The following is a 24,797-nucleotide window of genomic DNA, read 5'->3' as shown; positions in this document are numbered from 1 at the left end:
AGGTCAAAACCTTCAGGCAGCAAGTGTCAAGTGGCTCAAAAGGAGCTTTCATCAGTTGGGTGAGATCAAGGTTGAGGTCCCTGGACATAAATCAACCAATTAGAAGCTACACAAAGATGGGCTTACCTTCCACATGGTGATGTGCCAAATTGTTTGGAGTTGAGCACTTACAGAGTTGGCCTTGAAACCAGACTCATAAAGGTGCAGAAGGTATTCAAGCAGTTTGTGTTTAGGGAAGGGGAAAGGATCTAACGTTTTGCCCTCCTACCAGATGGCAAACCCTCTTCCACTTGAAATTATATGATCTCTTATTGGAATCATTCCCGGAAGCAAGCAGGACCCATGAGACACCTTCATGATGTTGAAAGGATGCCAACTCTATGCTCTCAACATTCAAGCTGTGAGGGCAGGGATTGGAAGATGGGATGCAAGAGACACCCCTTGTTTTGAGTGATGACGGTCAGAAAGCAGTCCAGTCTCCACAGATATATGGATGCTAACTCCAGAAGCAGAGGAAATCGTATCTGCCTCAGCCAGTAGGGCACAATGAGGATCACGGTTCCCTGGTCTGGCTTGAGTTTCAACAAAATCTTCCCCGTGAGAGGTATGGGAGGATATGCATACAGAAGACCCTTTCCCCAACAGAGGAGGAAGGCAATTGATGCTAGTCTGCCATGTGATCTCAGTCTGAAGGGACTCTGTTGTTAAAATAAGTGGCAAGGAGATCCACCAAGGGGGTGCCCCACTCACAGAAGATCTCCCGGACAATGCCCATGTTTAAAGTTTAAAGGGCAGTTGAATTACCTTGCAAAGACTGAAAAACAGCCAAACACAATCTCAAAGGGTTGTGTAGAGTGAACATACAGCAATGACAAACAGGTTGGAAATACCCTCAGAAACCAAGGTTTCCACCAAGGTCTAACCACTGAGACACTGATATCTATATAAGAATTTTGTGTCCGTGATCTAGTCTCTTTCATGGGGTAAACTTTCCCACCTACTCTCAATCAAAACTGTTCATAATAGAACCAATGTTTCAAAGCATTACTGAGTACAAAATCTTTCCAAGCATAAATGAACTTAGCTTTCTCATAGCTGGCTTGGTAACCCCACAATCCAACTGTTGATTTTCATTCAATGGGGCCCAGATTGTTTCACCCACTTCAGGGCTTCATCAGGATCCATTCAGTTTAAACATAGTTACAGGGGTATAAATGGCTGACTAGACATCTCTAGGAGCCGGCAACAATCTATAGGATGACTTTAGCCATCTCCCTCAGAAAACTGACAAACGAGAGCTCCTCCAGGGGAGGCTTTCTTCTTTCTTGAGGTAGGGAAGGGTCTGAAGGGAGCCCTCCTCCAAGAACTCCTCTGTTTCAATGTCAGAAATCCAAGAGCAGTCCAAGTTAGATTCAGCTAAGTACTCCTCATGAGAAGGATGAGTCTGTTTCCTCCTTGATTTACTGGACTCACATCCAGACTCTGCGATGAGAACAGCTGGCAAGATGTGACTGCCCTGCTCCACAGAAGAAAAAAAAAAAAGACTGCTAGTGTAAGCAGGTACCCACTCATGCCTGTGTATGATGTAAGATAGAGCAGGATTCCGGGAAGCCAGATGCTGGCAGTCGTGGCAACTTCCCGGAAACCAGCACATAGGAATGAGGAGCAAGCTACAGAAACTAACCACGTCTCCCGTCCTCAAAGGACGGGAGAGGAATTAAAACTAAATTTAAGATAGATTCCGAATTAGAGGGAGACCAATTAGAAGGTTAACCAAATATGTTTATTAGTTTTCCCAAAATAATTAGAATACTTTTTAATTTCAAACGATTGCTAGTTTGTTAAAACTTAAACATTTAGAACCATATATCCATCTGACAATCAACATTTGAGGCTTTCTTTCCTTGCACAGGTGGAACTAACAGACCTAAATACACAGCATCAGATAAGTATAATTCTTGTTCCCATCTACTATTACTATAAATTAGACATCACTGTTATTTGTTTGTCCCCTTGTTATCAGCAATAATTTGATACTTTGTGGTTCTGTTTTGCTTTTCCAGATTCCCTTTGGATCCGAACTCCCTCTCAGGTAAGTATTTGTTTATATTTTTCAGTTACTTATCCGTTCTCCTTTTCTCTCTCTCTCTCTGATTTCACTGCAGTTTCACTCTTTCTTGCGTTGGGGCCCGGTCATCTCCTCCGATGCACATTCTCTTCCTCCTGCACCTCTCAATTAAATCAAATGGAGAAAAACCCTAACTCCTTATTCTAGACATGTAGCACTATGCTGGGTGTCACTTAAATGCTTTTCAAAACACTGGGACCATAAACTCTTATAAATAAAAGATAAACAAACAGCCCCTCACTTCCAGGCCTATTCTTACACTGGTATTCCCTGTCCTGGAAAGGTATGTTTAGGGCAAACACTCACCACATCCAATCCAATTTTCTGACTTTCGGATGCTAAACACACATTACCAGCTATTCCTCCTTCCAAACAGTGTTAGAACCTTGTTTTCTTGCAACGAACTCTCTTTCCCACCACCTATTACTTCACTAGTACTCCCTGTACTCAGACACTCTTCAGCACACATCCACACTCTTCAACAGGCTTCACCCTTCTGGCAACTGCCAGCTACTCCGTCTCCTAAGAAACGGAACCTCCGGCTGGATCAGCAGCGCTGCCTCTTACAGTGTTCAAGGGACAGCAGCTGCCCACAGAAAAACCCAGCGCTGCTTCCTGCAGTGCTCCTCCTGCCTTCAGACAGGTAAGAATATTTTTTAAAATTCTTTTTAAAATTTAAACCCCAGGTTACACTAATCCATCGTGATTGTGTCAGGCGGGAATGCACACATGAATACATGGTTCAGCACTGCTAAAGGCTTCAGTACATTCTAGGACAATGGGTAGCGTCCGTGCTGGGGTTCCATTAGATTACATCACTCATATGTGGTTAAGTAGTGTCCTGCTTGCCCTCAGAGAACGATGACCCCTCTATGGGTGAACATTTTTTTTAAAACCTTGGACACTACAGGACCTTATAGAAGAATACTAAGAGGTATGTGACAAAAACAGCCACCCACCTGACGCTAACCCTGCGGGCACTTAGAGGGTCTATCCCCAGCTCAGATCTATCTGCACCTGGGCATGTGCTCTGCACTAGCACCCTCCTCCCACAAATGGATGAGTCTCCCGTTCTCAAGTTATCCCCAGTGATTTCTAGGTTACTGGGGCCACATTCCCAGTGGTCTCACAATTCCTAGAAAGCACTCACAGACCGAACACACAAATCACCAGGATGCTGTCAGTCCAGACAAGCCAAGTCAATAAACTAAAAACGGTTTATTGTCAGAATAGAACAGTGAACCATACAAACAGGTGGAAAAGAATAGGGAATAGCAGATAACTGAATATGGACATTTATCTGTTACCTAAATAGTACCTGGGGAGTTCAGGAACAAGATATAGCTGCTCACAGGTTATGAAGTCTAACTGTTCACAGGGTCTCGGGAAAAGAGAACCTTTTCTTTCCATTCCCCTATCCGAAACTAAAAAATTATCTCACAACTTAAGCTAACAGATTTTTTCGTGAAGAAGAAACTGACAGTTCTGTAGCAACTTTACCAACAACAGTCACCACCTGCTGGCCAAACAAAGGAAATGCACTTCATAAACAATAGCTATTTAGCTTTTTAGCTCCTAGCCACTACTCTTGCCCTCCCCTTCTCCCTGCCTTCCTTCTCACCCATTACTTCCCTCACCCGTAACTGTCTTGTCTGTCTGTATTATTTAGATTGTAAGCACTTTTGAGCAGGGACTGTCTCTTTGTATCAGATGTTCAGTGCTGCGTGCGTCTGATAGCGCTATACAAATGCTAATAATAATAATATAATTTAGAAGCAAGACAATTTCCTGTTTCACCACAAAGTAATTTTAAAACAATCCAGGAACCAAGACGTTTGAAGATAAATTGATACAATATTTTGACACCCACAGGACTTAGCAAGGATCTGGATTTCCCATCAGATTACAAACCTTAAAATTATACTGCTTTGTCACCTTCTAATTACCCATCCGTCTCCTCTTGTTTCTCCCTCTCACTCTAGATTGTCATTGGAATGCTTTTTATGTCTCAATATATATACAGAGCAATCCGCTTAAGTGCAAGGGTCTGGGACCAAAGAAATACATGCAGTTAACCAGAGCATGCACTTAACCGTTGTGACCCAAAGAAGCTTGACATCTGATAAACATATGTACAGTACTGTTTATTATTATACGTACAGTATACAGTCTTAGTTAACTGACGGGCTTACTTGAAGTAATCAGTTATAGTCCTCTGTACACTCTTGGGTCTGAGAGTCCCATAGACTATGTCTGCCAGATGGTAAAAACTGTCATAGCACTGACATCCAGTGGCCTCCAGATAGGCCCACATGGTGTTGAGACTCTCCAGCACTCTTGCAAAAGTGACAGGAGGAGGTTGTTGAATTTCATCAGCATGTGCCTCGCTGCTCATTTCTTCATCTGTTCCATCATCAGCCGTTGTTGCCTGCGTGTAGGCTGTCTTCAGCTGTTTGTAGATCGTAATCAACAGCTACATAGCGATGGAACTCCTCTTCAGTAAAACCGGCTGGGATGTCAATAACCTCTTCATCTGATGCGTTTGCAACAACTGCACCTGTTTCATCCCTCTCCACATCCGCTTGTAGCAGTTCACAATGGTTGCCTGTGTTACATGATTCCAGGCTTCTTTCTACATATGTAGGGAATCCAACAGTGATAGATTACGAGCCAGTTCAACAGCACGCTTATCCTTCCCAGCCTGGTCATGCATAACGCTCATCAGACGTAGCACAAGAGCCCGATAATGTTGTTTGAAATTGGCTATTATGTCCTGATCCAGAGGTTGGATCAGAGAGGTAGTGTTTGGTGGCAGGAAGACCACCTTGACATTAGATAGCCTGACATCATCCCTGTTTGCAGCACAGTTATCACAAAGCAGGAAAATCTGACGCTTTTGTGCCTGCATTCTAGTATCTAACTTCTATAGCCACTGCTTCCAAATTTCCCCAGTCATCCACGAATTTGCGTTAGCCTCGTATGACACAGGAAGTCGCTTAACTTTCTTGAAGCAACGGGGCTGTTTGCTCTTTCCAATGACGAGGGGTTCCAACTTCTCACTCCCATCCATATTGCAGCAAAGGAGGATTGTCAGTCGGTCCTTCGATGTTTTACCTCCAGTAGTTTCGGCATGTTTGAATGCAAGTGTTCCATCAGGAATCGCTCGCCAGTGGAGACCATTTTCGTCAGCATTGAAAATGTCACGAGGTGCAAACTCGTTCAAGATGGTAGAAAGAACTGAAACAACTCAATTTTCAGCACCAAAATCATCAGCGTCTTGTTTCTCACCATGCTGTTTCTTGAATTTTATGCTGTTCCTCTCCTTCTAACTTTCCAACCATCCAACAGTGGCTTTGAATTCAGTCAGTCCAAGACTTTCTGCTACCTGGTTAGCTTTCTCCATAAAACAACAAGGCAAACGATCTGCAAAATCCAATATGGAAAAAGAAGCCAGCAGATCAATATAACAACAGAAAGATTTTACTGAAGATACCGTATGTAAACAAATTGCCCGACACAGGCATGTTATATTGATCTGCTGGCTTCTTTTTCCATATTAGCTTTCTCCATAAGCAGTGGACCACTGACAGGAAACTGTCTACTCCTGACTCGAGAAAACCAAGGACGAGCATATTTCTACCTCCTCAGCTTTTCCCGCACGTTTTTGTTTCCGTTGTGGATTTGTATTGTTTTGCCAGTCTTCCAGAAGCTGGTCTTTCTGCTTCAAGACACATGAAATCTGACTGGGATTGACACCATATTCTTTAGCAATAGATGCTTGACTTTCTTTGTTTTCTAATTTTTTAAGAACTTCTATTCATTCAGCCAGTGTTAAAGTCTTACAGTTCTGCCGACGCCGGTGCATGCTCCAACAACATTCTTTCCCCTAATCTGCCTGGGGCAGTTAAAGAGGCGGTAAATTTGAAATCTCGGCTGTCACGCGCCAATCGGCTTCCATATTCCATGCATGCACGCGCGCGCTTATGCGGAGTCTTTCCTGCAGAGGAGCAGTCTTGAACCATGCATATAAGTGAATCTTGTACTTATCAGTGGTGCGCTAAAACAAAGTTTGTCCCCATAGAAATTGATGGTGCCAAAAACAGGACCAAAGTACGGCATGCAGTTAAACAGAGCATGCTCTTATCCAACGTGCACTTAAATGGAGTGCACTGTACATATATTTTTTTATTTTGCCATCTTTTACCCATAACCGACCTGAAGAAGGTGGTGTTGCCTTTGAAAGCTTGTCAAACAATGTATTTGTTAATTCAATAACAAAATATCACTATTTTCATTTTTTTTTATTTCTATTACCTTTGTTTTATTTCTATTACCTTTAAAGTGGATTAACATAGCAATCGCACTACTTTGTCCTATGACTGTACCTGAGTCAAAACTAAAGCAGCAGCCACTGGTTTAGATAATGCTCCCTGCTCACTCGATGCAGAGCTGGCCAGGGTGGCTCTCCCTGAAGTACCACCTGGAGACAAAAAAAAAAAAAAAAAAGAAGTATTCTTTGTAAATATTGCTAGTATACTAATAACATTAGATAGAGAACTTCTACTGCTAGAAGTAAAGGTTAGAAATATATTGTCAAATGTCTAATGATACATGATGATTTTAGAGACACACTAAGACTAATAAGCCTGAACAGAACTGAAAAGTGATGCATTAACACAGACATTCTGAGTATCATTTCTAGAAGAGAACTCAGGATGCTAGAAAGAATGTATGTAGGGCTAAAGAAAATAAATGGGCAACTTGGCTGTCCTTGCCGTATTGCGCTTGGTTGGTTTCTCATAGCCTCCAACTGGTGAACAATTCCAATAAGTTTCCCCAGTGTGATAATCATACTGAATAGCTCATGCCTAAGGCAGACACAATCTCCAGGTTCCCTTCTGCAAAACACTCTCTCTTTTTCAAGAGAATATGATTCTTGTAATACTGCCTTTTTCTTAAAGCTTTCCTGTCTTAATGGAGTGTGTGTGTGTGTGTGTGTGAGAGAGAGAGAGAGAGAGAGAGAGAGAGAGAGAGAGAGAGAGAGAGAGAGAGACGTGGAGCACACAAATATAAAACACAACTGCAATAAAACCAACTCAGCCCAATACAGCAAGGACAGCCAAGTTGCCTTGCTCACTCAGGTAGAATTAGGCTTCCATAAGCTTTTCCTTGTTTGATAAGCAACTACTACATATATTACATAAGTGAGAAGCGGTTTACTCCTTATCGTCCAAGTCAGACCAGTCCAGACAACTGGGGTATGACCCCCGCCAGAAAAAGGAGCCAGAGAAAAGCAGCTCAGCGCTGACTTACAGGGAGCTGGTTCTACCTTCAGCTCCTCAGTACTTTAAACTTGCTTTATCAGATGGAAAAATTAGTTCTTACCTGCTTAATTCTTTCCTTTGGGTTCACCAGAACAGTCTAGATCTGGCAGGTTATGCGCATATCTACCAGCAGGTGGAGACAGAAAATTACAAAAATGTGCTCTGCCCTATATGGAGCCTGTGCAGCTCCAGCACTTCAGTATTTGTTTGCAAAGCACTGGAACATTTCATAATTATATGGCATACAACTGACATTCTTTCTGATGCCTTAAAGATCAAGAATTCAAGAAAAATCACACAGCAATTCACAAACTCAAACAAAATTCAAACTTTTGAGTACAGATAAAGTTCCTCATGAGAGACTCGAGAAAATTAAAGAGTCATGGGATAGGAGGCAAGATTCTAGTGTGGATTAGGAATTGGTTATTGGACAGAAAACAGAGGGTAGGGCTAAATAGTAATTTCTCTTAATGGAGGAGGGTGAATAGTGGAGTGTTGTAGGGATCTATACTGGGACTGGTGCTATTTAACATATTTATAAATGATATGGAAATTGGAATGACGAGTGAGGTGAACGAATCTGCAGATGATACAAAACTATTCAAGGCTGTTAAAACATGTGCAGACTATAAAATATTGCAGGAAGACCGTACAAAATTCAAAGAATGGGCATCCAAATGGAAGATGAAATTTAACTCGGACAAATGCAAGGTGATGCACATTGGAAAGAATAATTCAAATCATAGTTACCTGATGCTAGGTTCCACTTTAGAGTCAGCACTCAAGAAAAAGATCTGGGTGTCGTTGTAGATAATATGCTGAAATCTTCTGCTCAGAGTGCGGCAGTGGCCAAAAAAGCAAAGAGTATGCTAGGAATTATTAGGAAAGGGATGGTGAATAAGACCAAAAATACTATAATGTCTTTGTATTGCTACATGGTGCGTCCCACACCTTGAGTACTGCGTTCAGTTCTGGTTGCTGAATCTCAAAAAGATATAGTGGAATTAGAAAAGGTTCAAAGAGCAACCAAATGATAAAGGCGATGGAACTCCTCTTGTATGAGGAAAGGCTAAAGAGGTTAGGGCTCTTCAGCTTGGAAAAGAGACAGCTGAGGGGAGATATGATTGAGGTCTTCAAAATCATGAGTGGTATAGAATGAGTAGAAGTAAATCGATTTTTTACTTGTTCCAAAAGTACAAAGACTAGGGGATACTCAAGGAAGTTACATAGAAATACTTTTAAAACAAATAGGAGGAAATATTTTTTCACTCAACGAATAGTTAAGCTCCGGAACTCTTTGCCAGAGGATGTGGTAACAGCAGTTAGTGTATTTGTGTTTAAAAAAGGTTTGGACAAATTACTGGAAAAAAAGTCCATACTCTGCTATTCAGACAGACATGGGAAGCAACAGCTTGCCCTGGGATTTGTAGTATGGATTGTTGCCACAATTTGGGCTTCTGCCAGCTACTTGTGACCTGGCTTGGCCACTGTTTGGAAAACAGGATACTGGGCTAGACGGACCATTGGCCTGACACAGTATGGCTACTCTTATGTTCTTATGTAAGATCAATTGGACAGACAGTACAATATTATGCATGTCAAAAATGGGTGGGACCCTGGCCTGGCCTGATGGGACTAAAGAAAATAAAATTAGCAGGTAAGAACTAATGCCATCTTCGTTAATGTCCTGACCAGACCAATTCAGAACTTGTGAGACATAGCAAAGAGTCTTGGGATTCAGCGATGCTCCTGTGCCCAGCACCGAGACCCAAAGAAAATCTTCTTCTCTGGTTGCCACATTCAACTGATAATGCCTAGTAAAAGTGTGAAGAGAAGACCATGTGGCTGTTCTACATACGTCTAACGGAGACCTACACTGAGTTCCACTTAGGAAGCTACCACCCCTTTGTGAAAAATAAACTTACAGCATGACAGGTGGCCACTTGCCACAGAGATGAAAGTAACAAAATTAGTTTATTTATTTTCAGTATTTATATACCACCTAGACCTAGGTGGTTTACAATTTTCTTTTTCAGTGTGCAATGGTACCCTTGGACCCCACTACACACCACTCTGAATGGCCAAAGGCAAATCATTTGTCAGACTTATGAAAGTCAGTAGTCATCTACTTCATCAAGGTCATATAAACATCCAGCAGTCTTAAGGCATCAAAATCAGCACTGCAATCCTCCCTTTCAAAAGGAGGATTACCATCTGATTCAAATGAAAGAGGGATACCACCTTAGGCAGGAGGGCCAGGACCATAAGAATAGGTATCCCAGCCTCCATAAAATGGAGAAATGGGTCCCTATAGAATAAAGCTTGCAGCACTGAAACCCACTTTGTGGTAGAAATCGCTACCAGGAATACCGTTTTCATGCTAAGATTTTTAATAGTGGCTTTCCTCAGGGGCTCAATCGGCACCTTCTGCAAGGGTTTCAGCATTAGATTTAGATTCCACTGAGGAAAAATTGTCCATACAGACTTAGAGAAAATATATCACATCTGGATGTGCATCTATTGAGTGGTTCAAACACCCCCTAAAACAAGCTAAAGCAGCCACCTGAACCTTTAAGAAGCTTATAGATAGATCTCTTTTCAGGCCATCTTGTAGGAAGGCTGCAACCAAAGAGTGAAAGAGAGACAAGAATCTCACACCACCAGCCCTCAAAGGACCTCCAGACGCTTGCATACACAACTGATGTTGAATGTTTTCTGGCTTGCAGAATGTCTTCCTTGGAATATCCCTTACACCTCAATTTTGACCTTTCAAGAGCCAAGTTGTAAGACAAAGGGGGACAGATTCTTCATGAGAATCAGATTTTGCAAAAGAAGTCCTTTGTACAAAGATATGTGAAGAGCATTATCTGTCTGGAGTCAAATAAGATCCACATACTGTGGTCTTCTGGACCAATCCAAAAGCTATGGGGACCCAAAGATCCTGATGGGATGCAATCCTGCGTAGCACCTGGCCTACCACTGGCCAAATAAGAAATATGTAAAGGAGACCATTCCGTGGGTAACTCTGGACTAGGGTATGGATTCCTTCTGCTCTGTGGTCCTTGCGATGACTGAAAACCTGAGGCACCTTGGCATTTCTTCTGGAAGCCATGAAATCCATAATTGAAAGGCCACAGCGAGCCATAATCAGACTGAAGGCTTTCTCTGACAATTCCTACTCCCCTAGATCCAGAAAGTGTCTGCTGAGGTAATCTGCCTAATATTCTCCTTTTCTGCAATGTGTGCCACTGACAGCAGCACAAGATGGTTTTCTACCAACTGAAACACAAGACAAGCCTCCAGTGCTAGCAGATCACTCCGTTCTCCCTTGTCTGTTAAAATATGTCATCGTGCAGTGGTATTGTCAGAAAAGATTTGGACTTGTTTCAGTCAAAATGAGGAGACAGAGGTCTGTAATGCTTTGTAAATTGCCTACAACTCCAGATGATTGATAGAACAGGCCGCTTCAATTGCTATTCATTTTCCCTGGATGACCTGATTCTGACAGTGCACCCTCCCAGCCCAGGGTTTGGTATCTTTTGTGATTACTATCCACTCTACCACTGAGAAAGCCACCCTCCTTCAGGAAGTTATGTGGATGCAACCACTTCATTTTGAATTTCGCGCAAGCTGTTCACGGTAGACAGTTGTAATCCTGAGTTATTAGCCACCACTGGTTGAGTAAACAGCTTGAAGAAGCCTCATGTGAGCTTTTGCCCAGGAAAATACCTCCAGCTTTTAAGCTATCAACCCTAGCACCTGCATGTAATTCCAGACTAAAGGAGAAATTTTGCTGTAGCAAAGACCTGATTTGTGACTGGAGCTTCAAAATCCTGTGCTCTGGAAAAAAAAGACCTTCCCCTTTTGGGAATCAAACAAGACCCCCAAATATTCCAGTGAATGAGTGGGTTGCAACTTGCTCTTGTTGAAATTAATTGATCCCAAACCAGGATCTTCAAGAGCATACCACTCTGGATGTCACTTGAAGACTTCCTGAAGGGAGGAGGCTCTGATTTACCAGTCATCCAGATACAGGTGGACCAAATCCCTCTGTGCCACAGAAAGGCTGCCACAAACCGTCATCACCTTCAAAAAGGGTTCTGGAAGCCAAGGTAAACTCAAAGGACACCACTCGTCCAAACTAAAAATGCTGGACCAGAATAGTAAAGTGAAGAAATCTTTGATATGGAGCCAAAATCAGAATGTGGAAATATGCTTCTTTGAGATCCAAAGTCAACAGGTATTCTCCTGAATGAGGGACACTACAAACTGACCAAAAGGTCTCCATCCTGAAGTTGGAGTGGAGGAGTGGCCTAGTGGTTAGGGTGGTTGGACTCTGGTCATGAGGAATTGAGTTTGATTCCCACTTCAGGCACAGGCAGCTCCTTGTGACTCTGGGCAAGTCACTTAACCCTCCATTGCCTCATGTAAGCCGCATTGAGCCTGCAATGAGTGGGAAAGCACGGGGTACAAATGTAACAACAACAACAAAAAAAAAAGTGAGACATATGTAGAGAGTTCACTTGAGGTCTAGGATCAGTTGAAACAAATCCTCCTTCTTCGGCATAATAAAGTATCTTCCTGTACCCCACTCTTCTTTGGGTACTGGGACTACAGTTCCTAAAACTGAGAAGACTTATATAAGCAGCTCTTCTGGTCTGATGAATGGATGGTACTTTGCAAGGAGGTTCCAAGAAGAAATCTTTGATGGGGTGGAAAAATTCCAGCTTGTAATCCTCTCTGATAATGTTTACCACTCACTGTTTGGACATTATCTGTGTCCACCACAAGAATGTCAGGCAGACAACCTCCAATTTGTACTTGCTAAGAATGGATCTGGACCCCATCATTGGCTAGAGTGGGAGGAATTGGACTGTCGCCATCCCGACGAGCCCCCTTTCCTGTTCCCCTAAAAGGAGATGTGTTTAGACTGGAAACGGGACTGATGTTAATAGCCTAAGCAGCTGTGCCTTTAGTGTTTTGCGTTCCTAAAGCAAGACCAAGAATAAGAGGAACGAGAAGACTCCTTTAGCTTATCTTCTAGGAGCCTCTGTGGCCCAACACTACCCAAATCCTTGGTCTGCCCAGCGTGCATACGTGGAATCAATCCTTCCTGGTAGAAACTCGGGTAAGTAACATATAGGTGTGTGTGAAATACTGCCTCTCTGGGGAAAAAGCTATCACATGTGTCTTGCAATATCAACAGAGGGAATCCTACACCTTTGGTGTTATTTTAGTACTTTCATGATCTTTGTTCAATTCGCATCCACAATTTGAGCCTCTGAGCCAATGCACAATTATTCATAGATGTGCTGCTTTATAATAAAGACCAAAGTCAGGATCATCCATCCCTCCTCTAAGCTTTGGTTGACACAGTACATCCCACCATACTCTGGGTGGGTGTTTCTTCAGTATATATGGGAAGATTTTTGCTGTTAAGCTGTTTGAAGAATTTTTTTTAGGAATGGGTAGATGTAAAGCCATGTATAAATATAGTAATTTAGGTAGAATCATCATTTTGCATATAACCACCCCAGCCAAGATACATTTAAACTTATCCACTTCTCCAAATCCACCATTAACTACTCATGTATCTTGATAAGGAAAATTGCCTCATATAAACTCTACAGGGACCCTGTCAAACTGATCCCTAAAAATTTAATGAAGTATCTGGCCCAGCGGAATAGAAACAGATCTCGTTATAGGGCTACTTCAGGGTCATAATGTTTAGAATTTCAGATTCGGTCATGTTTAAAGCATGATATAATCATAATCTAGCAAAAGGCAAGTTGTCTATACCAATGAATCTCTGGGTTCCATTAGGGTTAGCGAGATGTCATCTGCAAATAGCATTATTTTATGTTCATTTTTTCCTATCTTTATAACTCTAACCCCAGGTGGGCCCTAATAGATTGTGCCAATGATTCTATAGAGATTGCAAATGTAAGTGGGGACAATGCGCATCCCTGTCAGGTTCCTCGATAGAAATCAAAGGATTCTGTATGAGAGCCATTCATTTTCAGGCATGTCAGTGGTTTTGTATATAAAGGGTGTATCCATTGTAGAAAATGATCCGAGAGCCCCAGTCTTTCAAGCACTGAGAACATAAATGGCCAATGCACCCTACTGAACACTTTTTCTGCATCCACTGATAACAAGTATAGGAGTGCACCATCCAATCTAGCATACTGAATTAGATGCTCTGCACACATTGTCAAAGGTTTGTCTTCCGGTTACAAAGCCGGCCTGGTCTACATGGATTACCCTCTGCAAGTGGCATGCCAAAAGTTTTCAAAATCTTAGTTTGAGCCTAGGAGGGAGATCAGCCTATATGAGCTACATAAGAAATAGTATTTCCCAGGCTTCGGAAAGCGAAGATACATACCTGTAGCAGGTATTCTCCGAGGACAGCAGGCTGATTGTTCTCACTGATGGGTCGACATCCACGGCGGCCCCCACCATCGGAATTTTTCAAAGCAAAAATCTTAAAGCTTTGACAGAACCTTATGTGTGGCCATCTTCCCGCCCGTCGCACAAGAGACCTGCTCAGTTATATACAAATGAAAGATGAGCAACTCCAAAGGGGAGGTAGGCGGGTTTGTGAGAACAATCAGCCTGCTGTCGTCGGAGAATACCTGCTACATGGTATGTATCTTCGCTTTCTCCGAGGACAAGCAGGCTTGCTTGTTCTCACATGTGGGGTATCCCTAGCCCCCAGGCTCATTCAGAACAAAAAAGGTCAATTCTGCCTCACAACGGGGAAGACATAACAAGGATTGACCTACGAACTAGACATCTGAGACTGCAGCCTGGAACAGAACAAAAATGGGCCTAGGGGGGTGGAGTTGGAGTCTAAATCCCGAACAGATTCTGCAGCACCGACTGCCCAAACCGACTGTCGCGTCGGGTATCCTGCTGAAGGCAGTAGTGAGATGCGAATGTGTGGATTGATGACCACGTCTCATCCATGCAAATCTCTTTTATAGTGGCTGACTTCAAGCGGGCCACCGACACTGCCATGGCTCTAACGCTATGAGCCGTGACATGACCCTCAAGAGTCAGCCGAGCTTGGGTATAAGCGAAGGAAATGCAATCTGCAAGCCAACTGGAAATGGTGTGTTTCCCAACAGTGACTCCCCTTCTGTTGGGATCAAAAGAAACAAACATTTGGGTGGACTGGTTGAAGGGGCTTGTCCGCTCCACGTAAAAGGCCAATGCTCTCTTGCAGTCCAAGGTGTGCAACTGACATTCAGCACTGCGGGTATGAGGACGGGGAAAAAATGTTGGCAAGACAATTGACTGATTCAGATGGAACTCAGACACCACCTTCGGCAAAAACTTAGGGTGAGTGCGGAGGACTACTCTGTTGTGATGAAATTTGAGATTACATGCATGCCTACCAAGGCTTGAAGCTCACTGACCCTACGAGCTGAAGTAACCGCCACCCAGAAAATGACCTTCCAGGTCAAGTACTTCAGATGGCAAGATTTCAGTGGCTCAAAAGGAGCTTTCATCAGCTGGGTGAGAACAACGTTGAGATTCCATTACACTGGTGGAGGTTTGACAGGCGGCTTTGACAAAAGCAAACCTCTCAAGAAGCGAACTAAACGCTGTCCAGAGATAGGCTTACCTTCTACACGACAATAAGAACTAATTGCGCTAAGATGAACCCTTACGGAGTTGACCAGACTCTGACAAGTGTAGAATGCAGGGTCTGTGTAGGACAAGAGCGGGGATCTAGGGTCTTGCAGTCACACCAGATGACAAACCTCCTCCATTTGAAAGAGTAACACCGCTTCGTGGAATCTTTCCTGCAAACAAGCAAGACTCGGGAGACACCCTCAGAAAGACCCAAGGAAGCAAATTCAACGCACTCAACATCCAGGCCGTGAGAGCCAGAGACTGGAGGTTGGGATGTAGAAGCGACCCCTAGTTCTGAGTGATGAGGGTCAGAAAACACTCCAATCTCCACGGTTCTTCGAAGGATAACTCCAGAAGAGGAGGAAACCAGATCTGATGGGGCCGGAAAGGTGCAATTAGAATCATGGTTCCGTGGTCTTGCCCGAGTTTCAGCAGAGTTTTCCCTACTAGAGGTATGGGAGGATACGCATACAGAAGGCCTGTCCCCCAGTGCAGGAGAAAGGCATCCAAACGCTAGTCTGTCTTGGCCTGAAGTCTGGAACAGAACTAAGGGAACTTGTGATTGATCTGTGTGGCAAAAAGATCCACCGAGGGGGTGCTCCAAGTTCAGAAGATCTTGCGAACCATGCCCGAGCTGAGCGACCACTCGTGAGGTTGCATAATCTTGCTCAGTCTATCGGCCAGACTATTGTTTATGCCTTAAAGATACGTGGCTTGCAGAAACATGCTGTGACGGCGAGTCCAAAGCCACATCTGAACGGCTTCCAAACACAGGAGGCAAGATCCGATGCCCCCATGCTTGTTGATGTAGTACATGGCAACCTGATACTCTGTCTGAATTTGGATGATTTGACTGGACAGCCGATCTCTGAAAGCCTTTAGAGCATTCCAGACCGCTCGCAACTCCAGGAGATTGATCTGAAGACCTTTTTCCTGGAGGGACCAAACTCCTTGAGTGTGAAGCCCATCGACATGAGCTCCCCACCCCAGGAGGTATGCATCCGTAGTCAGCACTTTTTGTGGCTGAGGAATTTGAAAGGGACGTCCCAAGGTCAAATTGGATCGAATTCTCCACCACTGAAGGGAATTGTGAAAATTGGTGGACAGCCGGATTGCATCCTCTAGATCCCCTGCAGCTTGATACCACTGGGAAGCTAGGGTCCACTGAGCTGATCTCATGTGAAGACAGGCCATGGGTGTCACATGGACTGTGGAGGCCATATGGCCTAAAAGTCTCAACATCTGCCGAGCTCTGATCTGCTGAGTCGCTCTGGCCATAGAAACTAGAGACAGAAGATTGTCTGCTCTCGCCTCTGGAAGATAGGCGCGAGCTGTCTGTGAGTCCAGCAGAGCTCCAGTCTCTGAACAGGAAAAAGATGGGACTTGGGGTAATTTATAACAAACCCGAGTAGCTCCAGCAGTTGAATAGTCATCTGCATGGACTGTAGAGCTCCTGCCTTTGAGGTGTTCTTCATCAGCCAATCGTCAAGATAAGGGAACACATGCACTCCCAGTCTGCGTAGTGACGCTGCAACTACTGCCAGGCATTTTGTAAAGACCCTGGGCGCAGACGCCAGACCAAAGGGCAGCACACAATACTGGAAGTGCTGCGTTCCCAGATGGAATCAAAGATACTTCCTGTGAGCTGGAAGTATCGGGATATGTGTATAAGCATTCTTTAAGTCCAGAGAGCATAGCCAATCGTTTTCCTGAATCATGGGAAGAAGGGTACCCAGGGAAACCATCCTGAACTTTTCTCGGACTAGGAATTTGTTAAGGGCCCTTAGGTCTAGGATGGGATGCATGCCCCCTGTTTTCTTTTGCACAAGGAAGTACCTGGAATAGAATCCCAGCCCTTCTTGCCCCAGTGGAACGGGCTCGACCGCATTGGTGCCGAGAAGGGCGGAGAGTTCCTCTGCAAGTACCTGCCTGTGCTGGAAGCTGAAGGACTGAGCTCCCGGTGGGCAATTTGGAGTTTGGAGATCAAATTGAGGAGGAGTATCCTAACCGGACTATTTAAGAACTCACCGATCGGAGGTTATGAGAGGCCACCTTTGGTGAAAAAAATGTTAACCTCCCCCCCCCCCCCCCGACAAGTCACCTAGCAATGATACCTTTATAGCGGCTATGCTCAGCTGGAAAGCCCATCCCTTGCTTTTGCTGGGGAGCCACAGTGGCCTGCTTTGGCGCACGCTGTTAACGAGAACGCGCGCGCTGGGGTTGATCCTGAGAAGGCTGTCAAGGAGGATTATACCTACGCTTGTTATAAGCATAGGGAGCATGCCTCCTTCCCCGGAAAAAAACGTCTACCTGATGAGGTAGTAGCAGAAAGTGCCCGGCGGGAGAGATTGTCCACAGCGGTTTCCCGCTGTGTGATCTGATCAACCACTTGCTCGACTTTCTCACCAAAATTATTATCCCCCCCAGCAAGGGACATCCGCAATCCGCTGCTGGACTCCATTGTCCAGGTCAGAGGCACGCAGCCATGAGAGTCTGTGCATCACTATACCTTGAGCAGCGGTTCTGGATGCAGCATCAAAAGTATCGTAAGCACCCCTGGACAGGAATTTACGACACGCCTTCTGCCGCCTGACCACCTCCTGAAAAGGCCTGGCCTGCTCCGGAGGGAGCTTATCCACCAAGTCTGCCAGTTGCTTCACCATGCCTCAAGTGAATGCGTGTAGAGCTGGTAGGATTGAATTTTGGCCACGACATAGAGGACTGATAGGCCTTTCTCCCAAAAGAGTTCAGGGTTCTAGATTCTCATCCCGGGGGCACCGAAGGCAAAATCTCTAGAACACATGGCTCTCTTGAGAGCGGAATCCACAACCATAGAGTTGTGAGGTAACTGCGACTTCATCAACTCATGTTCTCCGTGAATCCGATACTGGGAGTCAGCTTTCTTGGGAATGGTGGGATTACTTAGCGGTTTCATCCAGTTCCGCATAAATGTCCTTGAGCACATTCAAGGACCTCGAGCATCTCAGTCCTGGGCTCATCCTCAGATACCACTGGGAAGGGAATAGCCACAGATATTTCCCGGACAAATGAAGAGAAAGAAAGACTCTCCGGGGGAGAAAGCTTTCTTCCTGGCAAGGAGTAGGATAGGATCAGGGAAGACCATAAGACTCCTCAGAAGAGAAATACCTGGGATCGTCCCCTTCATCCCACGAGGCATCCTCATCGGTATCGGACAAGAGTTCCTTAACTGCAGTCCGAAACCGGGCCCGTCTCGACGCCGAGGAACCATGTCCTCGATGGCACGTCGAGAACGACTCGACGAAGTCGAGAACAGTCGACTCCCCACGCGCGACCGGCGTCGCTCCCTCAGCCTCCGTCAGCGATTGGGGAGTCGCCTGGGTTTGCAGCCGACGCCAATGCCGCAAGGTACCGGCGTCAGAGACCTCACCACAGGCATAGAGACAGCTGCTGCTTCGATCGATGGTACCGAGGGCGCAAGCACCCCCGGCACCGGAGCAGACTGAGCAGCAACCCTCCAGAAGACCTGGAAGAATGGATCAGATGCGCTCGTCTAGAGTCGATGTTGAGCAAGGCTGTGGGTCGGTGCAGGAATCGGTGTCAGAATCTGTGGAGGTTGAGGAGGCAGTACCAGGCTGCCTGAAGACCGACATCTTGTATGGAGGGTGAGCATTCCTCCCGGCGTTGGCGCTTCACAGGTGCCAAATCCTTCAACGCCCCAGAGCTCCGGTACCGTGCTTAGAAAGAGATCGATGACGATGCTTCTTCGCCTTCATACGATGCATGTCATCGATACTCCTCGGTACCGACAAGGACGACGTGGAATCCAACGTCTCCTCGGGTCGGGTCCGAAAGTGGTCGGTCCATGGAGCCTGCGCAGCAGGAAACTTCGAGGCAGGTGAAGACCAACTCGATGGCTCACTGCTCCCAGCGTGTGGTGGTCTCCGGACAGCCATTACCTGTGCTCCTCAAGCAGATGCCATCCCTGGTGCTGATATTGACGACACCGAAGCTCGAAAAGTCAGTCCCGAAGAGCTTGTCTCGACGCCTGTGTCCGCTTTTTCAAGCTAAGACACAACCTTACATGCCCTGGACAATGGTAGGGCCCAAGGCACTGAAGTCACCACACGTGGGGGTCGGTACCTGAGATCATCCGGTTGCACCGAGTACACTTTTTGAAGCCGCTGGGAGTCCTCGATGACATGGACGGAAAAAAAGCGGCAGCGAGTTCAAAATTTGCGATTGTGCCAAAAGGAGAGCAAAAAAAAGGGAAGCCGCGTGTCGGAAGCAAAAGAAACTTAGAAGGGCACAAAACTAAGCAAGTACAGGACTTCCACTTTTTTTTTTTTGTTAATATTTTACTTTAAAGGAAAGAAAGAAGAAAGTGAAGACAAAATTGGAGAAAATCTCCAGAAAAAAACGGCCGAAGGCTCTGAAGCGGGACAGAAGAGATGACAAATTGCTGCCTCTCCATCGTGGAAAAAAGATAACTGAGCGGGTCTCTCGCGTGATGGGTGGAAACACGGCCGCGCATGCGAAGTGCGCGCACCCCGTGCGTCAGAGGGTTCTGTCAAAGCTTTAAGATTTTTTGCTTTGAAAAATTCCAATGGTGGGGGCCGCCATGGACGTCGACCCATCAGTGAGAAGAAGCAGCCTGCTTGTCCTCGGAGAATAAGTGTTATCGCTGCCAATCGCTGGAATTGGGGCAATTCCTCCATCTCTTCAAGGGACACAAACACCTTTAACAACAAAGGTGCCAGTATTTTCCCAAATGTTTTACAGAATCTATTGTTAGATCCACTAAGTTCTGGTGCCTTGCCATTAGCAAGGTTGGCAATAGCACATTGAATTTCATCTACTTCTATTGGCCTGGGTAGTTGGGCCATCTCCCTTTCTATCAGATGTGATATTCTCACATCTTTCAAATATTGTTGGATATCCTCCCTAGCAGGTTCTATTTCAGGCTTATACATGATGGAATAAAATTGAACAAAGAGTTCTTGTATGAATTTTGAACAATCCCAATCTCATCACTAATAGAATAGATATAATTTTGATGCACTTGCTTCTTGAGCTTATTAGCTAAGACTGGCTTTGTTGACAAATTCATAACGTTCTTGGCATATTTTAACCAGGTTTTCCACTATCTACATAAGTACATCAGCATTGCCATACTGGGACAGACCAAAGGTCCATCAAGCCCAGCATCCTGTTTCCAACAGTGGCCAATCCAGATCACAAATACCTGGCAATATCCCTAAAAAAGTACAAAACATTTTATGCAGCTTATCCCAGAAATATTTTCCCAAGTCCAATTTAATAATGGTCTATGTACCTTTCCTTTAGGAAGCTGTCCAAACCTTTTTTAAACTCTGCTAAGCTAACCGCCTTACCACATTTTCTGGCAACGAATTCCAGAGTTTAATTACACTTTGAGTGAAGAAACATTTTCTCCGATTCGTTTTAAATTTACTACTTTGTAACTTCATCGAATGTCCCCTAGTCCTAGTATTTTTGGAAAGCATAAACAGATGCTTCACATCTACCCTTTGCACTACACTGGAACATCTGATGCCAAATAGGCTGGTCTAAAACCATGCCATACGCGCACCTTTAATAACCAAGCCATACAGACAAGTTGCTGGAACTGTGCTATACAGGTAGTCAGTTCCATACCTGCTGCTAGAGCAGTTGCACATACAGGGTGACACAGTAGCCATGCAACACAACTGGCTACTAGAACAACGCTATGTAACTTAAAATGCTACAACATTTAGGCGACTGCTGACGATAAAGAGAAATTCAGCCATTTCAGCTGCACAGTACAGCTGATTGTGGAACCATAAAAACAGATGGTTGTCACATCCATACCAATACTGTGCAATATGTGATTGTCTCAAGCACAGAAAATAGGCAGCTGCTTAAGCTGAGCAGCACCAGCAATTGTTGAAACTATGGAACAAGCCAGTTATTGCAGGTAAGCAAACAATGACTGTTACAACTACACAACAGAGATGATGGTAGCAGGAGAGACACAGGTTGCAGGACAGCTAGACCAGTAGCCACTGTAGACGCGCAATACAGGAGGCTGCTGGTACAGGGGAGCAACCCAGGGGAGTGCTGCAATTGCATAATACAGGTGGCTGCTGCCACAGGGGAGCAACCCAGAGGAGTGCTGCAATTGTGTAATATAGGTGGCTACTACTACTATTACTATTTAGCATTTCTGTAGCGCTACAAGGCGTACGCAGTGCTGCACAAACATAGAAGAAAGACAGTCCCTGCTCAAAGAGCTTACAATCTAATAGACAAAAAATAAAGTAAGCAAATCAAATCAATTAATATGTACAGGAAGGAGGAGAGGAGGGTAGGTGGAGGCGAGTGGTTACAAGTGGTTACGAGTCAAAAGCAATGTTAAAGAGGTGGGTTTTCAGTCTAGATTTAAAGGTAGCCAAGGATGGGGCAAGACATAGGGGCTCAGGAAGTTTATTCCAGGCGTAGGGTGCAGCAAGACAGAAGGCGCGAAGTCTGGAGTTGGCAGTAGTGGAGAAGGGAACAGATAAGAAGAATTTATCCATGGAGCGCAGTGCACGGGAATGGGTGTAGGGAAGGACGAGTGTGGAGAGAGACTGGGGAGCAGCAGAGTGACTACATTTATAGGTTAGTAGAAGAAGTTTGAACAGGATGCGAAAACGGATAGGGAGCCAGTGAAGCGACTTGAGGAGAGGGGTAGTATGAGTAGAGCGACCCTGGCGGAAGACGAGACGGGCAGCAGAGTTTTGAACTGATTGGAGAGGGGAGAGGTGACTAAGTGGGAGGCCAGCAAGAAGCAGATTGCAGTAGTCTAAACGAGAGGTGACAAGGGTGTGGATGAGGGTTTTGGTAGAGTGCTTGGAAAGAAAGGGCGGATTTTACGGATGTTGTAAAGAAAGAAACGACAGGTCTTGGCAATCTGCTGGATATGAGCAGAGAAGGAGAGAGGAGAGTCAAAGATGACCCCAAGGTTTCGAGCTGAGGAGACAGGGAGAATGAGAGAGCCATCAACAGAAATAGAAAATGGGGGGACCGGGGAGGTGGGTTTGGGGGGGAAAATGAGAAGCTCGGTTTTGGTCATATTTAATTTCAGGTGGCGTTGAGACATCCAGAGCAATGTCAGACAAGCACGCTGAAACTTTGGTTTGGATGCAAGGTGAGATATCAGGGTAGAAAGATAGATTTGGGAGTCATCAGCATAGAGATGGTAGGAAAAGCCATGGGATGAGATTAATGAACCAAGGGAAGAAGTGTAGATAGAAAAGAGGAGGGGACCAAGAACAGAACCCTGCCACCGTGCAACCATATGGTTGCCACCATCCCATGCAACACAGGTAGTTGCTGCTATCCCATGGAACATACTGGATGTCACCACTGTGCAATACTGGTGCCAATGAGCAACCCAGGTGGTTAAAGCAAATTTGTAACCCAGGTGGACAAATGCACACACAGGGCTGAGAAGCCCAGGAAGATAGAAAGAACTGTGCACTATATGTGGAAATGAACCACAGCTGAATGGGAAAAACTAAGCAACTGAGCCAGCTCCAAATCATCAGTGGCTACCAAACTTCTTCAGCTGCATTATTTCCATAATTGAAAAAATTATGGAACTATCCTGAATCTGGCAAGTCAGATGAGTAACTCATATTGAAACAGAGTGCGCTATCAATTTGGTAGAGCACAGCCAAGAGTTGAATTGAACAGCTTTGACCAAATAGGAAATGTTGTCGTTTCTTTTCTTTTTTTTATTAAGAATACTAGTGATAGGGGGGTTGGGGGGGGGGGGGGGAAAGCAAATTTGGCTATTTATGCTAAAATATATCCAGCTGGCTGAAGAAGATAAGAACAGTTGATTCTTAAGAACTAAATACAGTTAACTGCAATTAATGACTACTGCTGCACATAAGAACAGATTTAGCCCAACTGATATTCAAATTAAACAGAGAGAAAGTAGTTGAACCTGTATCTTCTATTCAGGCATCTACTGTAATTGTAAAGGTGACTGCGCCAGAAATTACAAAATTAAATCAATCTGCAGCATACAGCAATGAACCAAAGAATAGAAGAACATCCTAATAAGGGGTAAAATCTTTTTTTTTTTTTTACTAAAGAGCTAATAAATGTCTGGATCTGCCTACTGTGAATCAAACAGCCAGGAAACAACTGAAAAAACAAACACCAGCTGCCAAAAATGGGAAAATGAATTTTGGCGGCAAAATGTTTTAACAGTCTGGAACAATGAGGAAACTTTAATGTCACACAAACAGGAGTAGCCAATCCTCCACATAAAAGAGAGTAAAAATATATATATTTCCTGCATATGACAGTAACATACAACATTTAACTGCTTATAGAAACTGGAAGAACAAAGGTTCCTGTCAGTAATCCTATCTAAGAGTGGGTTGCCCGATAGTGAGGTTGCAAAATAGACCACTGTAAATCAGGTGTCCTTAAATAAAAATCAGACAAAAGATTGCAAATTTATACTGTCAAATACTGAGCATGATGTAAATAGGACCAGCAGTTTGAAATGTCTGCATGTGAATGCCAGCCTAAGAAATAAGATGGGAGAGTTAGAATATATTACACTAAATGAAAAATTAGATATAACAGGCATCCTGAGACCTGGTGTAAAGAGGATAACCAGTGGGACACTGTCATATCGGGGTACAAATTATATCATAGTGATAGGGTGGATCAAACTGGTGGGGTAGCATTGTATGTTTCTGCAGGAAACAAAAAACATCTTGGAGTCCCTATGGATTGAAATTCCATGTGTAAAGGGGAAAAGGAAAGTGACAGGAGTATACTACCGTCTGCCTGGCCAGGATGAACAGACGGATATAGAAATGTTAAAGGAAATTAGGGACGCTAACAAACTGGGTAACACAATAATAATAGGTGATTTCAATTAACCCGATATTGACTGAGTAAATATAACATCAGGGCATGCTAGGGAGGTAAAATTCCTTGACAAAATCAAGGACTGCTTTATGGAGCACTTGGTACAGCAGCCGACAAGAGAAGGAAAAATTCTAGACATAGTACTTAGTGGATCTGGTGCAGGAGGTAATGGTGCTGGGGCCATTTGATAACAGTGATCATAATATGATCCGATTTGATATTAGCTTTGGAATAAGTACACGCATGAAATCCAACACGTTAGCGTTTAACTTTCAAAAAGGAGACTATGATAAAATGAGAAGAACGGTAAAAAAAAAAAAAACTTAGAGGGGCAGCTGTGAGGGTCAAAAATTTACATCAGGCGTGGATGCTGTTTAAAAATACCATCCTAGAAGCCCAGGCAAAATATATTCCAAAATTTAAAAAAGGAGGACGGAAGACCAAACGACATCTGGCATGGCTAAAAAGTGAGGTGAAGGAAGCTATTAGAGCTAAAATAAAATCCTTCAGAAAATGGAAGAAGGAAACGACTGAAAATAATAAGAAATAGCATAAGGAATGTCAAGTCAAATGCAAAGTGTTGATAAGGAAGGCAAAGTGGGACTGTGAAAAAAAGATTGCGTTGGAGGCAAAAACAAATAGTAAAAAATTTTTAGGAATATTAAAATCAGGAAGCCGGTAAAAGAATCGGTTGGATCACTAGATGACCAAGGGGTAAAAGGGGCAATCAGGGAAGACAAAGAAATAGCAGAGAGATTAAATGAATTCTTTGCTTCACTCTTCACCTG

At 44.3% G+C, this 24,797-nt stretch overlaps 1 protein-coding gene across 3 annotated transcripts in view; it reads right to left on the bottom strand.

Annotated features, from left to right (window-relative positions):
• EP400 (E1A binding protein p400) overlaps positions 1–24,797 on the bottom strand; it is a 401,921-nt gene that overhangs the window by 136,627 nt on the left and 240,497 nt on the right. For all 3 annotated transcript variants that reach the window (XM_030219806.1, XM_030219807.1, XM_030219808.1), the window contains one exon: positions 6,514–6,608. In XM_030219806.1, the coding sequence (XP_030075666.1) occupies positions 6,514–6,608 (95 nt within the window). The remainder of the gene's footprint in view (positions 1–6,513; positions 6,609–24,797) is intronic.

This window comes from Microcaecilia unicolor, chromosome 11, assembly GCF_901765095.1.
Source record: "Microcaecilia unicolor chromosome 11, aMicUni1.1, whole genome shotgun sequence".
In the NCBI taxonomy this organism is placed as follows: domain Eukaryota; kingdom Metazoa; phylum Chordata; class Amphibia; order Gymnophiona; family Siphonopidae; genus Microcaecilia; species Microcaecilia unicolor.
Note: the sequence above shows the minus strand (reverse complement) of the source record. Positions and strands in the feature narration are given on the sequence as shown.